Raw genomic sequence first — 18,876 nt, 5'->3', positions numbered from 1 at the left:
TGTACAGTTTTATGTATATTGAATTACAATATACATTTTATTATTGTGTTGTCCCTCTAGCTAGACTGTAAGCTCCTTCTGGAAAGTGACTGTCTTCATCTTTTATCCCTCTGGGCTCTGAGTCAAGCTCATTGTTCAGGGAGGGGCTGATAGAGAGGAAGGGAAAGGACCTAGCTTTCATTTAGCACTTTCTATGTGTCTGGTATGTACTGTACAGTTTGCCCATTGTTTCTCATTTAATCCCCACAACAACCCAACAAGGTAGAAACATATTAACATCTCCATTTTACAGATGAGGAAACTGAGGCTCAGAGAGGTTAAGCAACCTAACTTGCCCCAAATCTCCTTATTTTCTAGGCCAAGCTTCTTGAAAGAGTAAATGATGCTTCTGTTTCTATTGCTTCACTTCCTCCACTTCCTCTCTCCCTCCTCACTCGGCTGTACCGATTCTCCCCGCACTCCCGGACCTACGCTGCTTCTACAAAGCTCAATCATTAAGTTCACGTGGTGAAGTCCAGCGAGCCACTTTCAGTGCTTTCTGCTGCGTTTGACACTGCTCACCATTCCACCACTTCTGCTCTACTCCTTTGCCTTCTCTCCTGGTTTTCCTTCCTTTTTAATGACTCTTCTTGGTGTTCTGGGTTCTGCCCCCTCCTCTTCTGCTAGAATTCCTGGATATATCCATTTGGATGAACGACAGGCATCTCTGACTCAACAAGTGCAAAACTGGATTTATCATTCTACCCCTTTCTCCACACCTCATGTCCTCCTATGCTCCCTGTCTCAGGGAGTGTTATCAGTATTCATGTACCCAGCTGCTTAGCTGAAATCCAAGGACACACTAGACTCTTCTCTTTCTATCACCTTCCTCATCCAGTAATAACCAAATCCCATAGGTTTTCTCCTAAACATGTTCCAGCCTTGTCCTAGGATGTGTCAGGCGGTGTTTAGAACATGGGCCCTGGGGCCTGAGGCCCTAGGCTTGAAGCCTGCTGCTGCCTGCTAGTTCTGTGACTTTGCCAAATTTCTTGTCTTCTTTATGCCTTGATTATCTCACTAGAAAAATGAGAATAATATTAATACCTGCATCTAACGGCATCCATAAGCATTAAATGTATTTCATTTGAATCACTTGGTGCACGTCACATAGAAAGTCCTCGGTAAATATTAGAGTAATTTTTATTATTTTACCTATGTTGGCTACCACCATGCTAATTCGGGTCCTCATATCTTATTAGGTGTCCCCTCAAATTCATCCTCTACTCTGCTACCAAGTATCCTATGTAAAATATACAATTGACAACATAAACTGACCGTATTGCTTCTTCCCTTAAAAGCTTTCAGTGGCTCCTCCTCATATTGTGACCAGAGGACAAACTACAAGCTCTTCATCTAGAATGCTCTATGACCTGGCCCTGCCCTAACTCTCTGTCTCATCTCCTGCCACTCCCTGCCTCATACTTTATACACCACCTGAGCCAAACTCCTTAAAGGTACCATCATCTCTTGTGCCTCTGCTAATGATATTCTCTCTGCCCTGACAGCCTTTCTTACATTTGTAACCTTCCTTCCTGATTAACCTACACGCCGGGTCAGGACTCGAGTCAGGGGTCACTGACACTGCCAGGTTGGCTTCAGCATCCCTCCTCTGATCCCCTAGCGTCCTTGCATTCCTCTGTGGTAGCACTTTAGTTCTTATGTCCGCACCACCCAGAGCAATGCCTAGTATGTTAGAGCTTCACCATTATATTTTAAATCAAATTCATGTTGAATAAATAAGCAAAACTAATTTTCACTTTAATCCAGATATTTTCAATTCCTGGCTTACAGCCCTTTCAATTAGGTGAAATATAGTGCCTTGATAAACACCTGGACAACATCCTGTCAGCATGGACAATCAAGTCCCAAACCTGAGTGACTGCAAATGCAGTCTGGTCGTGGTAGGGGCAAGGGCAAGGAAGGGGACCCCTTCCACAGGAAAAAGGCGTTAAATAGAATAAATGAGTCCCAATTACTTATGGCTGCTCTATATCCACATAGTCCCATGCTTCCCTGAATACCTGCATCCTAGAGCTGTGGTCTTCCAGTTACACTCAGTTTTTATTATTTGTGCTGGCTGTATTCTATAAAGTCTCTGAAAACACTGGATTAGCAAATACTGAATCATTGCTCCTAGGGGAAATAGACAGGTTCCTATTATAGGAAATATCTGCAAATAACAGAAATGCTGTTTGCATTATATCAGTTCATTTGTCAACATCCTTATGAAATAAGCCCATCTCATTAGCATTGAAAACCTGCTCTTCCACATAAGCGTTTTCCTATATAATACTTAGCAGGTGTTTTAAAATTTTTTCTGAAGTTTCCTGACCTGAAGAACTTGCCTCACCTGCAAGTTGAAGGTTTCTCAGGCCATATCGTCTTTTGAAGCATGCGAACCAGGCAGCACCAGCCGAGAGGGGTTCAACAGTTTCCTGACCCTGGGGAATTTTACTATAAATTTCTCTGGCTTTCAGTCTCACAACATGCTGCCCACTACACTTTTATTGGTCATCATCTCATGAGTTCACATTTCAGCTGCTTTTCCATAGTTCCATCACACACTACAGATGTTACTTTAGCACTTTCCAGAATGGCTTCATGTACAGATCGGTGAACTTCTTCCTTTGTCTGAAGGTACCATATTGTTAATTCATTACCATTGAATTCATAGGCCCTAGCACTAGAACTCATACCTAAACTGAGCTTATCCAATAAATGTATTTTCTCTGTAAGGCACATCACAGTTTTCTTGTGCTTAGGAACATTAGACATCAGCATTATGCTTGGGGGCCATTTAAAGCAGCAAAACCACCAACAAAAAGCACAAAAATGCCAAAAACATAGCACTAAATAGATCACAAAAAGGACATCTGTTTAGTACAAGAGCCTAAATAAGAAGGAAGAGCATCGCCTTGTTTCACCTTAGCTGGGAACCTGGTGTTGGGTGACTCAGATTTTTTGCTGCTCTGCACATGTTCATGAATGACTGCAAAAGAGCCTTGAGTACTGATTTTGGGGTTACAAAGAAATTGTAGTGAGTAGGCGAATTTACAAATATGGAGTCTTTGAATAATGAGGAACTGTACTTAGTTCCATTAAGTGGCCATTAGTGGCAGATCACTCTTTGTTAGAATAGCATGGAGGAAAACATTCTTAGCTCCAACTGAATCACTAGGAAAAAAGAGTATTGAATTAGAGTAAGGAGGGGCTGTCTGGGATGCTGGGAGTTGGAGGCAAAGATACTCTTTAGGAACCCCAGGGTCCTGACTCTGCTTTTGAGTTTCGGACAAGAATATGGCCTATTGGTGAGGACCCAATGTTTGTACATATTTCTTTAAAATGCATCTTTCTTTAAAAGACTGTTAAAGTGAGTTCCTTGCCACTGGTGATATAAATCTTATGTATGAAAGAATGGTAGTGTAGCAAGAATTGAACTATTTCCCCAGATGCAGTAGGACTCTATCTTCTTTGGATAGTGACTCTGGCAGGGGTACCTTTCATCGGGGATGTAGAGGCCAGGGAAGTGCCACACTAAATGTGCTGCATCTGCTTCTGCCATATGTGTTTACACAGTTTTCAAACATTTTTTAATGTAAGTTAATTAAAATGAGAACTTAGGGTAAAAAATGTGTAGTTTCATCCCATCTATCCATAACCTACATAAAACAGTGCAAGTAGAAAGAACAGAGTCCTTGGAGACACACAAATAGGAGTTCACGTGTTGTCCCTGCCAATGTATCACCTTAAAATTTGGCAGGTTTCTTACTGTCTCTGAATCTCAGCTTCCTCATCTGTAAAGTAAGGCACATGACAACTGAATCACAGAATTGTCGTGATCACAAAACTGGACATATCCATGGGATGACTTCAACCTTTTTGACATACTCCCTTGACATGGCCCGTTTGTAGTGGCAGCTGCATCAAAATAGTCACTTCAAAATATAAAACAATACTTTTAATTTAAAAAGTAGTATGTTCAGCTTATATCTCTGACCTTTATTTGTATATAACTGTCCCCTATCCTCTCATACCCCACCTTGAGAGTTATAGTCAAAAGGCAAAAAGTACTTTGTAAAAAGTGAGCTGATATTGTGCATTATCCCCAGTTCTGAATCTCACCCCATTCTTCATTCTATTCCCAGTTATAGTATTTTCCCTGGTGTGGGATTTGGCAAGGTCCTCAGCTATTTGGCTATTCCACTTATGTTGTTGTCTGGATGTACTGTTTGATAATATGTCAAATAAGTTTGTTAATTGTATGCAGAAAAGAGCTAATATAGCAGATCTGAGGCTGTTATCTTTAGAAGGCCTGTGTGTAAGGTTAGCTCTTGGCTAGCATCTGGAAACTTGGCACTCAAACTGTTCCGTAACTGATAAGGATGGTTCACTGTGCCTAGACGGTCTGTACAATTTTTATATATCAGCTAATTAAAATGAGATCTTACAGGTCTCAATTGTATAACGTGCTTTATGCCAAACACCTGCCTTCCTTCTAATTTGGTATGTGCTAGGCAGGGAGTGCCTACATGACTAGCCTCCAATAAAAATCTTGAGCTCTCAGTGACTAATGGGCTTCCCTGGACAGAAGCACTGGGTACATGTTACTGCATTTTTTTTCTGCTGGAGAAAGAAGCATGTTCAATGTGCATCCTCACAGAAGGGAGAAAGCATAAAGAAGCCTGCATGGATTATTTATTCCGACTCGACCTGTGTCTTTTTCCCATGCTGATCCTGCCATATATCCTTTCACTGTAATAAGCCTTATCCATAAGTATGATTTTATGCTGAGTCCCATGAGTCTTCCTGGCAAATCACTGAATGTGTGGGTGGTCTTGGAGACTCCCCTCCTCCCAAAAAACAACTTAGTTCTTAAAACTGAACTTTTGGAGACTTCCAGTTCTGCTAAGATGGAGTAGCCCCATTCTTCCAAGGTCCTTCCTCTTTCAACTAAAATTTCTAGATATAACATAACAAACAAGCATAGGAAGATGCTGCAAGGTGGAAAGAAGGTGGGCTTCCTAGAGACGTCAGGACTTTGGGTGCTGAGTGACCTGAATTTCCTTATTGCCTCATATGTCCCAGACAAGGCACTGCAGAAGCCTCCAACCCAGAACCAACAACAAGCACACATGAAAAAAGCTCCAAGAAAAGCTTGTTTCCCCTAGCTAAAACACTAGGAAAAGAGTGGATGTGGTAGGCAGAATAATGCTCTCTGTATACCCAACCTAATCCCTGCCTGTTATCTTACAGGGCAAAGTGACTGCAGATTAAGGTTAAGGATCTTGAGGTAGGGAGATTACCCAAGTGGGCTTAACCTAATCATGAGTGCTTAACAGAACCTTTCCCAGCTGAGGTCAGGGCTAGAGGGAGATATAACTACAGAATGGCCAGAGATGCCACATTGCTGACTTTGAAGATGCAGGAGGGGTCAGGAATCAAAGAATATGGCAGTCTCTAGAAGCTGGAAAAGGCAAGAAATGGATTCCCCCCTAATGCCTCAAGAAAGGAACACAGCCTTACTGATAGCATGATTTTAACTCAGTCAGAGCTATGTCAGTCTTCTAATCTACACAAATGTAAGGTAATAGATTTGTGTTGGTATATGCTGTTAGATTTGTGGTAATTTGTTATAGCAGAAATAGGAAACTAATAGAGACTTTGGTACCTGGAAGTGGAGTGTAACTGTAACAAATATCTAAAAATGTGGAAGTGACTTTGGAATCGGGCAGTGGTCAGTGGCTGGAAGAATTGGGAAAAGCATGATGGAAAAAACCTAGATTGCCTTGGACAGAGTGTTAGTAGGAAAATGGATGCTAAAGTGATGCCTGCCAGTGAAGACTCAGAAGGAAGTGAGGAGCATGGTAGAGAAAACATAAATTGCTCTAGAGAACACCTAAATTGTTGTGAACAGACTGTTAGTAGAAATATGGACATTAAAGGTGCTTCTAATGAGGGCCCAGAAGGTGGAGGAAAATGGAGGTGAGTCCTTGTCATTTAGTGGTAGAGTTTGGCAGAACTTTGCCCTGCAGTTATGTGGAAAGCAGAAGTGGTATATGATGAACTTGGATGTTCAATTGAGGAGATTTCCAAGCAAAGTGTTGAAGTTGCAGCCTGGTTTCCTCTTGCTCCTTGTAGTAAAATGCAAGAAGAAAGAGATAAATGGAGAGAAGAACTGTTAAATAACAAGGAACTGGGGCTTGATGATTTGGGAAATTCTCAGCTTGTCCAGGTGGTAAAAGATACTAAAATTAAGAGATTCAGTTTCAGAAAACTAGGTCTAGGGAAAAAGCTGAGAGTGTGGATAGACAACCTTTTGCTAATACCTCAGAAAGATCAAAAGTCAGAGTATTCAGTCATAAAAATGGGTCTTTGAAGACACTAAGGATGTGATCATAGATTCCCCTCAGCCATCTCAGAAGAAGCCAAAAATAGAGATAAGGTTATTTAGGAAATATCTGTGAAAAAGTCTCTTGTTTAATGGAATGAATCCCCATGACATACATGGGAGGCCCAGAAGGTCCTTGAGAATTTTATACTAGGAAAATCACTGCCCTCTTGGATGAAAGGGGACAGAGAGCATGACATGAAAGTGGTGGCAAGCAGAGAGTTAATCTTTCACTCCACCTTCCTGCCTGGCAGAAGGAAGCACGCTGCAATTCCCCTCTCGGAAGTTTGGTGGAGCTGAACAGGCAGCCAGTCTCCCATTCTCCACCTAGGGTAAGCAGGTAGTGCTCCAATTCTCCCACTCAGTGGTGTCAATGGAAGTGAGGGGGGAGTTTCCATTCCCTACCAGGCAGAGGCAGGTGGCGCTCCAATTTCCCCACTGGGTGGTATTAGCAGGCCAGGCAGGGCACTGATCTTCCATTCTTTGTCTGGGAGAAGCAAGCAGTGGTGATCCAATTCACTTGCCAGGGTAGTGTCAGTGGATCCAGTGGATAATCAGGCAATGTGAGGTGGGGCAACTCACCACTAGGTTTCACCACCCTCACTCTGGTGTTAGTGGGCTGCAGCCAGGGTGATCCTCCACCACACTTGGCATCCACAAGACTGAATGATGTCATGCAAATCAGGACTAATCACCACTCCAATATCACCTACCCTAGTGTCAGAAAGATAGGAGAGATGAACCTCCATACTCACTGGGCAGCAATGAGGCAGAACAAAGTGGTGAGAGGCGGGACAAGCTGGCACTGCACTTTGTTCCCCCTCTCCTAAGGTCAGCAGGGCCCAGCTGGGAGCTGACCCTACACGTTGAAGGTGATGAGGTAGTAGACTTGGTGCCCTACTTCTGCCAGGAAGTTGTCAGCAGGGCTGAGGGGGAGCTGAGCTTCCAGTCCACCCACTGCAGAGAAGCCCAGCTTTTTTCAGGGGACTGACTGCCAAAAATAAGAAGATAAAGTAGGATTCAGAGTCTCATAACATAATATCCAGGACATAATAGAAAATCACTCATTATACCAAGAAACAGGAAATCACAAAATGAATGAGAAAAGACAATCAACATGCCAACACTGAGATGAATCTGATGCTGGATTATCTGACAAGGTAAAGCAATCATTATAAAAAATATTGAACAATCAATTACATGTTTTCTTGAAACAAATAAAAAATAGAAAAAGAAGTTGTACAAAGAACCAAATGGAACTTACAGAAATGGAAAGTAAATAATTAAATAAATGGCACAAAAAAGCTACTGAATAGGCTTAGTAATACAGTGAAGATGACAGAGGATAAAATCATTGAACCTGAAGACACATCAATAGAATTTGCTCTTTCTGAACAACAGAGAGAAAAATAGATGGAAACAAAATGAAGAGAGTCTCAGACCCCTGTGGGATAGTAACATAAGAGCAGAGTGCTAGAAGGAGAGGAGAGAGAGAGAATGGGACTTAAACAGTATTTAAAGAAATAATGGCTGAACGCTTCCCACATTTGGTGAAAGACATAAAAACTACAAATTCGAGAAGCTAAGTGCTATGAACTGAATGTTTGTGTCCCGCCCCCACTTCACTTCATCTTAAACCCTAATCCCCAGTGTGATCATATCTGGAGGAGGTAATTAGGTCATGAAGGTGAAGCCCTCATAAATGGATCAGTGCCTTTTAAGAAGAGACACGAGAGAGGTGATCTCTCTTTCTGGCCTGTGAGGAGACAGCACTAATCAAAAAAGTGCTTATATTAATATCAAAGCAGACTTCACAGCAAGAAAACCAATTTTACACAATCTGTTCAAGAATATAGAAGAGAACGAACACTTCTCAATTCATTTTATGAGGATTCATTTTATGAGGTCCATATTGCCCTGATACCAAACAGATAGTACAAACATGAGCTTAGCTGCAAAAGATCTCAACAAAATATTAGCAAATTAATCCAGGAATATATAAAAATTATACATTCCAGCGTCATGGCAGAGTGAGCTTGCCTGAGACTCTCTCCCCTCCAACATACAACAAAAAGGAGCAACAATATTCCAACAGAAAATACCCTAATAGCACAGGAGTCCCCAGAGAGTCAAGGCAGCTAAACAATGGAGGGTGGAGAGGCTGGAGCCCCCCTGGGAGGAGTTGGAACGGGGTAAGAGACAACTTTGCTCCCTCCCCTAAAGACTGGGATCACTGCCATTGGCGGCTCCATGAGGGAAGGAGCGGGGGAGGAGCCACGCAGCTGCGGGATCACCCAGGACTCCCTAGCACCCATGCAGTCTAGAGGGAAGCCCTCTAACAGGGTGAAAGCTTTCACGTGGGGTGACCTCATCAGACTAGGACACCAGGAAACCAGATAGTGAGAGCTGATTGGGAAACTGGGGACTGCCCGCAAAAGAAAATCCACCCCCCACCTGTGCTGTGCTGTGCCATCTTGGCTGAGGGCGGGCCACTCAGAATACACGGCTCTCGATGCAAACCCAGTAGTGATAGACTGTAACTGCAACCGAATAAGGTCAGAATGAGAAAGAGCAAACTTCCAGCATCAGGCAATTCATCAAAACTCCAGACCAGAGGAAAAACAATAAATACCCAGAATTATGTCCTGAGGACTCAGAAATAAGTAAGCTAAATGACAATGAATTCAGAATAGCTATCATCAAAAAAGTCAGTGAGGTAAAAGAGAATATATAGAAACAATTCAACGAATTCAGGAGCTACTTCACAAAAGAGATTGAAACTATAGAGAAGAATCAATGAGAAATACTAGAGACAAAAGACACAATGGAAGAGATAAAACAAAATATGGATTCCCTGAATGCTCATGTGGACACCATAGAGGAGTGAATCAGCATAATTGAATATAGACATGTTGAAATGCTCCAGACAGGGGAGGAGAGAGAACTGAGACTAAAAAGAAATGAAGAAATTCTCCGAGAAATATCCGACTCAATGAGGAAACACAGCATAAGAATTATAGGTCTCCAAGAAGGTGCAGAGAAGGAGAATGGAGCAGAACGTGTGCTCAAAGAAATAATAGCAGAGAACTTCCCAAATCTAGGGAATGAGAGGGAAATGTGTGTAGAGGAAGTTTCCAGATCTCCTAGATTTGTCAATGTAAAAAGATCTACTGCAAGGCATATAGTAGTAAAACTGGCAAAAATGAATGACAAAGAAAGAATACTCAGGGCAGCAAGGCAGAAGAAAATAACCTACAAAGGAACCCCTATCAGGCTTTCAGCAGATTTCTCTGCAGAAACCTTACAAGCTAGGAGAGGATGGAATGACATATTCAAAACTTTAAAAGGCAAGAATCTTCAGCCAGGAATACTCTATCCAGCAAAAATAACTTTCAGATATGAGGGAGAAATTAAATCTTTCCCAGATAAACAAAAGCTAAGGGACTTCGTAGCCATGAGACCCGCCCCCTACAAGAAATCCTCAAGAAGGCCCACATACCTGAAAAAAAGGGAAAAAGGGAGAAAGGGGTCACAAAACACAGAGTAAGGAGACAAACAGATAGAATCAGAATAGGGTAGCAAATATTCAACTATAGCATTAGGATAAAGGGAAGGAAAACACCAAAAACAAAGACGATCTTGTCACTTTAACTGGAAACTCACAACACAAGTTGGAATAAGATATGAGAATAATAACTTAGGAGGGAAGGAGGAAAGGGACTGAATCACTTTAGACTAAGGAAATAAGAGGCCATCAGAAAATGGGCTATGTTATACACGAGATTCTGAATACAAACTTCAGGGTAGCCACTAAACTAAAAAGCAGAACAGAGACACAAAAAATAAATAAGGAAAAAACTAAGAAAGACAGCATAAGAAACTGCAGTAATCAATGGGTAGACCAAAACATACAGGATGAGAAACAAAGGAAATGCAGGAAAACCGGAAAATGAGTGCCAGAACAACAGCATTAAGCCCTCATACATCAATAATCACCCTCAATGTAAACGGATTGAACTCTCCAATAAAAGACACAAAGTGGCAAGATAGATTAAAGAACAAGATCCAACAATTTGTTGCCTCCAGGAAACACATCTTAGCTCCAATGACAAATACAGGCTCAGAGTGAAGGGGTAGAAGACAATACTCCATGCTAATGGCAAACAAAAGAAAGCAGGTGTTGCAATACTTATATCAGACAAAGGAGACTTCAAGATAAGGCAGGTAAAGAGAGACAAAGAGGAGCAGTATATAATGATCAAAGGGACACTCCATCAAGAAGAAATAACGCTTATAGATATCTATGCACCCAACACAGGAGCACCAAAGTTCATAAAGCAACTATTAACAAACCTAAAAGAAGATATCAAAATAACACAATAATAGTAGGGGACCTCAACACCCCACTCACATCATTGGACAAATCATCCAGACAGAAAATCAACAAGGAAACAGTGGAATTAAATGAAAAGCTAAACCAGTTGGACTTAATAGACATACATAGAACACTCCACCCAAAAACAGCAGAATACACATTCTTCACAAGTGCACATGGAACATTCTCAAGGATTAACCACATACTGGGAAACAAGGCAAGCCTCTATAAATTTAAAAAAATTGAAATAATAACAAGCATCTTCTCTGATCATAATGCTATAAAGCTAGAAATTAATTACAAGAAAAGAGCTGAGAAAGGGACAAAGATGTGGAGACTAAACAACATACTATTGAACAAGCAATGGATCATTGAAGAAATTAAAGAAGAAATCAAAAAATATCTGGAGACAAATGAAGATGATAACATGCCATACCAACTCATATGGGATACAGCAAAAGCTATATTAAGAGGGAAATTTATTGCAATACAGGCTCACCTTAACAAAGAAGAAAAATCCAAAATAAGCAATCTCAAATTACACCTAACTGAATTATAAAAAGAAGGACAAACAAAGCCCAAAGTCAGCAAAAGGAGAGAAATAATAAAAATCGGAGCAGAAATAAATGCTTTTGAAACAAAAAAGGCAGTAGAAAGGATCAGTGTAACAAAGAGCTTGTTCTTTGAGAAGATAAATAGAATTGACAAACCCCTAGCCAGACTTACAAAGAAAAAAAGAGAGAAAGCTCAAACAAACAAAATCAGAAATGAAAGAGGAGAAATAACAGACTCCATGGAAATACAACGGATTATAAGAGAATACTCCAAAAAACTATATGCCAACAAAATGGATAACCTAGAGGAAATGGATAAATTCTTAGACTCTTACAACCTCCCAAAGCTGAGTGAAGAAGAAACAGACAATCTGAACAGACCAATCACAAGGAAAGAGATTGAAACAGCAATTAAAAGCGTCCCAAAGAATAAAACCCCAGGACCAGATGGGTTTCCTGGGCAATTCTAACAAACTTTCAGAGAGGAGTTAATACCTATCCTTCTCAGGCTATTCCAAAAAATTAGGGAGGATGGAGCACTTCGTAACACATTCTACGAGGCCAACATCATGCTGATACCAAAGCCTGACAAGGACAGCACGAAAAAGGAGAACTATAGGCCAATACCACTGATGAACACAGATGCAAAAATTCTCAAGAAAACTTTGGCAACCCGAATTCAGCAATACATCAAAAGGATCACACATCACGATCAAGTGGGATTCATACCAGGGACACAGGGATGGTTCAACATCCGCAAATCAATCAACATGATACACCACATCAACAAACTGAGGAAAATAACCACATGATCATCTCAATAGATGCAGAGAAAGCATTTCACAAGATCCAATGGTCATTTATGAGAAAAACTCTTAACAAAATGGGGATAGAAGGAAATTACCTCAACATAATAAAGGCCATATATGACAAACCCACAGCCAACATCATACTCAATGGGCAAAAACTGAGCGCCATCCCCCTGAAAACAGGAATGAGACAAGGATGCCCTCTATCACCACTCTTATTCAACATAGTACTGGAGGTTTTGCCCAGAGCAATTAGACAAGAGAAAGGAATAAAAGGAATCCAAATAGGGAGGGAAGAAGTGAAAGTCTTGCTGTTTGCAGATGACATGATCTTATATATAGAAAAACCCAAAGAATCCATTGGAAAACTATTAGAAATAATCAACAACTACAGCAAAGTTGCAGGGTATATAATCAACTTACATAAGTCAGTAGCATTTCTATATTCTAATAACAGGCTAACAGAAAAAGAACTCAAGAATACAATACCATTCACAATCGCAACAAAAAGAATAAAATACCTTGGGGTGAATTTAACTAAGGAAGTGAAAGACCTATACAACGAAAACTACAAGACTTTCCTGAAAGAGATTGATGACGACATAAAGAGATGGAAAGACATTCCATGCACATGGATTGGAAGAATAAACATCGTTAAAATGTCCATACTACCTGAAGCAATCTCCAGATTCAACTCAATCCCAATCAGAATACCAATGACATTCTTTACAGAAATAGAACAAAGAATCCTTAAATTCATATGGGGCAACAAAAGACCCCGAATTGCTAAAGCAATCCTGAGAAAGAAGAACAAAGCTGGAGGCATCACAATCACTGACTTCAAAACATACTACAAAGCTACAGTAATCAAAACAGCCTGGTACTGGTACAAAAACAGGTGCACAGATCAATGGAACAGAATTGAAAGCCCAGAGATAAAACCACACATCTATGCATAGCTAATCTTCAGAGCTGAGGGCATACAATGGAGAAAATAAAGTCTTTTCAACAAATGGTGCTGGGAAAACTGGAAAGCCACATGTAAAAGAATGAAAATTGACCATTCTTCTTCACCATTCACAAAAATAAACTCTAAATGGATCAAAAACCTGAAGGTAAGACCTGAAACCATAAGGCTTCTAGAAGAAAATATAGGCAGTACACTCTTTGACATCAGTATCAAAAGGATCTTTTCAGACACCATGTCTTCTCAGACAAGGGAAACAATAGAAAGAATAAACAAATGGGACTTCATCAGACTAAAGAGCTTCTTCAAGGCAAGAAAACAGGATTGAAACCAAAAATCAACCCGCTAATTGGGAAAAAATATTTGCAAGTTATATATATGACAAAGGGTTAATCTCCAAAATATGTAAAGAACTCACACAACTCAACAACAAAAAATCAAACAACCTGATCAAAAAATGAGCAGGGGACATGAACAGACATTTCTCCAGAGAAGATATATGGATAGCCAATAGGCACATGAGAAGATGTTCATCCTCACTGATCATCAGGGAAATGCAAATCAAAACTACACTAAGATATCACCTTACAACCATTAGAATGGCAAAAATAACCAAAACAAAAAGTAACAAATGTTGGAGAGGTTGTGGAGGAAAAGGAGCCCTCATACACTGCTGGTGGGAATGCAGACTGGTGCAGCACTATGGAAAACAGTATGGAGATTTCTCAAAAAATTAAAAATAGAAATACCATATGACCCAGCCATTCCACTACTGGGTATCTACCCAAAGAGCTTGAAATCAGCAATTCCAAAAGTCCTATGCACCCCAATGTTCACTGCAGCATTATTTACAATAGCCAAGACATGGAAGCAACCTAAGTGCCTGTCAACTGATGATTGGATAAAGAAGATATGGTATATATATATACAATGTAATACCACTCAGCCATAAAAAAGGATACAATCATCCCATTCACAGCAACATGGATGGACCTTCAGGGAATTATGTTAAGTGAAATAAGCCAGATAGGAAAAGACAATCTCTGTATGACTCCACTCATATGTGGAAGTTAAACATGTAGACAAAGAGAACAGATTAGTGGCTACCAGGGGAAAGGGGAGGTGGGGGTGGGCACAAAGGACGTAGGGGTGCACCTACAACATGACTGACAAACAATAATGTACAACTGAAATTTCACAAGATTGTAAACTATCATAATCTCAATAAAAAGTTTTAAAAAAATTGTACATTCCATATATACTCCATGATCGAGTGAGATTTGTTCCAGGTATACAAAGCTGATTCAACATACAAAAAATCAATTAATATAATCTACCATATCAAGAGACTAAAGAAGAGAACATAAAATGATATCACTTGACACAGAAAAAGTTTTTGGAAAAGCTAGCACACATTCATGATTTCAAAAACGAAATTCTGGAAACTAGGAACAGAGGGGAAATTCCTCAATTTGAGATTCTATAAAAACACTATAGCTAACATCATACTTCATAGTGAAAGAAAGGGAATAAGGCCACTCTTATTCAACACACTACTGGAATTCCTAGCCACTGCAATAAGACAAGGGGAAAAAGAAGGCATACAACTTAGAAAGGAAGAAATAAAACTGTTTCCTCCTGCAGGTGATGTGACTGTCTACATAGAAAATCCCAAGGAGTCTTTAAAAAAATTCCTGGAACCAGTAAGTGAATTTAGCAAGGTCACAGGATCAACACATAAAAATTAATAATATTTCAATATTCTAAGAATCAACTTGTAGAAAATTAAATGAAAAATATAATACCATTTATAATAATCTATAAGAAAATTAAATACAAAGGTATAAATTTTAAAAATGTATAGGATCTGTATATTATCTAGGGAAATTTCTAAATAGCCAAAAATACTCTTAGAGCTAATAAATTCAGCAAAACTGCAGGGTACAAGATCAATATACAAATACCCATTGTATTTCTATACACTAGCAGTGAACAATCCAAAAATGAAATTAAGAAAACAATCCCATTTACAGTAGCATCAAAAAGAATAAAATACTTAGGAAACATTTTAGCCAAGGATGTGTAAGACTCATATGGTGAAAACTACAAAACATTGCTAAAAGCAGTTAAAGAACACCTAAGCAACACAGGAACAACATCCTGTGTTCATGGATTCAAAAATTTAATATTGTTAAGAAGGCAGTACTCTCCAAAGTGATCTACAGATTCAAAATAATCCTGAAAAAATCCCAGTGGCCTTGTTTTTTTCCAGAAATGGAACAACTGATTCTAAGATTCATTTGGAATTTCAAGGAACAGCAAACAGCCAAAAAAAAAATCTTGAAAAATAACAAGAGGACTCACAAATCCCAACTTCAGAACTTAATACATAGCTACAGTAATTAAAACAGTGTCGTACTGGCACAAGGATAGACATATAGACCAATACAATAGAATTGAGAGTCTAGAAATAAACCCAAACATCTAAGGTCATTTGATGTTTTACAAGGGTGCCAAGACCATTCAATGAGGGAAAGAATAGTCTCTTCAACAAGTAGGTACTAAGACGACAAGGTATCTACATGGGAAAGACTGAAGTTGGATCTCTACCTCACACAAAACCCCAAAATTAATTCAAAGCGAATCAAAACCTAAATGTAAGAGCAAAAGGTATAAAGTCTTAGAAGGAAGCACACAAATAAATCTTTCTGACCTTGGATTTGGCAATGGACACTTAGACATGACACGAAATTCACAAGCAACAAAAGAAAAAATAGATAAATTGGATTACATCAAAATTAAATACTTTTCTGCATCAGTAGACACACACAATCAAGAAAGTGAAGGCCAACCCAGAGATGGGAGAAAATATTTGCAAATAACTTATTTGATAAGGGTCTAGTATCTAATTATATAAAGAACTCTTACTACATCCACAAAACCACCCAATTAAAAAATGGGCAAAGGACTTGAATAGATATTTCTCCAAAGAAGATATACAAATATCCAGCAAGCATAGGAAAATGTGCTCAACTTTAGTCATTACGAAAATGCAAATCAAACAATGATGAGGTACCATTCTGACCCACTAGGGTGGTATAATTTAAACAAAACAACACAAAACAAAACAAAACAGTAAGTGTTGGCGAGGGTGTGGAGAACTTGCAACCCTCATAGATTGCTGGTGGGAATGTAAAATGATGAGGCCAGTGTGGACAACAGTTTGGCAGTTCCTCAAAAAGTTAATCGTAGAATTACCCTATGTCCCAGCAATTTCACTCCTAGGTATACACCCAAAAAGACAGAAAACATGTATTAAAACAAAAGCACGCACACAATGTTCCTGACAGCACTATTTACAATAGCCGAAAAGTGAAGACAACCCAAATTTCTATCAATGGATGAACGATGTACAAAATCAAATATATCCATACAGTGGAATATTATTCAGTCATAAAAAGGAATGAAGTACTGATATATGCTACAATATAGATGAAACTCAAAAACATTATGGTGAGTGAAAGAAGCCAGACACAAAAGGTCACCTATTATATGATTCCATTTATATAAGACGTACAAAGTAGGCAAATCCACGGGGACAGAAAGCAGATGAGTGCTTGCCAGGGTCTGGGAAGCGGAAATGGGTAATGACTACTTAATGATTATGGAGTTTCCTTTTGAGATGATGAAAATGTCTTGGAACTAGACAGAGGTGATGCTTGCAAAACTTTGTGAATCTACTAGATGCCGCTGAATTTTACACTTTATGTACATGGCTAATCTTATGTGAATGTCACATCAATTAAAAAAAGTAGGTATTCAGGGTTGAAGTGCAACTCAGGGATGTATACTTCACAAATACTTGATGATAAAAAATACTGCTATTTTATAAAGGGAAAGAACAAGAAACAGAGTCAGGGACTGGGGAAAGGGATGCTGTGTATACTATGAAGTCAATTTTTAATAGGCTGACAGTTTCATGCAAAAATAACGGTGTCAAAATGTCCCTAGAGACAAAATTTAATTGACTTAATATAATTATTTAATTCATTTAAGATTGTTATATCCGAACATCATGCACTGCTATGATTATTATGCTGTCCAGTGTCTAACACAGTGTGTGTCACGGAGTAGATCCTCACTAAATGGTAAGTAGTACTGAAAGGGCTTGTGGGCAGGCCCCGCCTTCTTCTGTTCTGCTCCTTGCCTCGCCTAGGGCCGGACGCAGGCAGAGACACACGGCAGAGAGGGAAGGGGGAGCCACAAGCTCTGTGGCTCTGGGACACACCACTATGAAGTGTCTCTCCTGCAGGCTATACTGGGGCAGAGGCAGTGGCTGGGGGTGTCATCATGCCGTTTCCAGAGGGCCCAAGGGTGACAAGCTACAGCACAGGAAAGAGGGGAAAGCTCAGGCAATGCAAGCAGCTGCAGAGGAAGGGGGCTATCAGGTGCCTGATGACACAGGGATGTGAACTGCTTACCTGCACTCCATCTTCATGTGCTATCCCTGCATGCATCTTCCTTTCAACCTGGGCCTGCTGCTTCAGCTTCCTCCTCTGCGTCTTCTCCAGCCACAGCTCATCTAAACTGTGTGAGTGCTGAGGCATGCTTCTGGGTTCTGGAGGAGTCTCCCTGGGGACGTCCTCAGCAGAGACAGAGGGGAGGGTCCATGTCACCATCTCAGTGGTAGAGAATGGTCTCTGGGCTGGCTCAATGTGAAAAGCTTTCTGACCGAGGGAGCAACTGGGCTTCTTGCCTGGTTGTTCTTCCCACGGCATGTGGTTCTGGAGAGCAGAGAGGAGAACATATCAACTGGGCACACGGTGTCCTCTCTTTTCAGTTTCTTTTGGTTATAACCCCATGTTTTGATTAATCCCCAAAATACAGATTCCAGTGAAATACTTCATTCACAGTAATTTTGGAAAATATGAAGGTTAGGAACAAAACAGATCTTTTCTGTTAAAATTTCTTCTCTCAAGACTATTTTAAAAAATCAAGTCTTTTACATTGATCAAAAAATTAGGACTCAAAAGTAATTACTGAACTTGGCATTCTCATCAGAATACTTTTTAAACGTCAGCAGTTGGGGCAAAAAGCTGTTGTTGGAACAATGTCCCCTGAGAACAGACTTGAACAGAAACACACAGGCACTCATGACTTCTTCCTTCTCAGCACAGACACTAACTAAACGTGTGCACAGCTGCACCTTACCTATGCTGCCGCCACTTTGTCCCAGGTCACAGTTACCCTCTCAGGCACCCTAACTGAATTTCTAAATCGAATTTGTCCACACTAACAGAATACTTTGGCTTTGTGTGGACACGACCGTGCTGTGTTCTATGGCCACTGGGAGAAGAACCCCTTTTCTTCACATGTGTTCTCCAAGTCAAACCACCCCCATCCCGGTGGACACCTCGTCACAGCATCTCTTTGGAATGTCATCCCTAAGCACTTTGTGTATACTATTTGATAGAAACAAAGGTGAAATTTTAAAAATATATTTCAAGAATCTTCCTTAAAAATGTATACACACATGTCTATATACATATGTACATACACACCTATATATACTTACATATACAATTATGTGTTTCTTAACAATGGGCATCTGTTCTGAGAAATGCATTGTTAGGCAATTTTGTTGTTGCGAGAATGTCATAGAGTGCACTTACACACACCTAGATGGTATATAGCCTACTACATACCTAGGCTATATGGTACTAATCTTATGGGACCACCAATGT

The 18,876-nt window shown here is 40.0% G+C and overlaps 1 protein-coding gene and 1 long non-coding RNA gene across 4 annotated transcripts in view; one reads left to right on the top strand and one right to left on the bottom strand.

The window, feature by feature from the left end:
* The window catches only part of LOC111768856 (uncharacterized), a 229,988-nt gene that overhangs the window by 22,588 nt on the left and 188,524 nt on the right, over positions 1–18,876 (top strand). The gene's annotated exons all lie outside the window — the stretch shown is intronic.
* The window catches only part of ARHGEF4 (Rho guanine nucleotide exchange factor 4), a 245,374-nt gene that overhangs the window by 113,454 nt on the left and 113,044 nt on the right, over positions 1–18,876 (bottom strand). Inside the window, exon 3 of one of the 2 annotated variants that reach the window (XM_070242227.1) lies at positions 17,614–17,916. The exons of the other annotated variant lie outside the window; for it this stretch is intronic. Within the exon in view, the coding sequence (XP_070098328.1) occupies positions 17,614–17,916 (303 nt within the window). The remainder of the gene's footprint in view (positions 1–17,613; positions 17,917–18,876) is intronic. 2 annotated transcript variants of the gene reach the window in all.

Source organism: Equus caballus, chromosome 18 (assembly GCF_041296265.1).
Source record: "Equus caballus isolate H_3958 breed thoroughbred chromosome 18, TB-T2T, whole genome shotgun sequence".
NCBI classification, from domain to species: Eukaryota; Metazoa; Chordata; class Mammalia; order Perissodactyla; family Equidae; genus Equus; species Equus caballus.
This window is presented reverse-complemented; position numbering and strand designations above follow the sequence as displayed.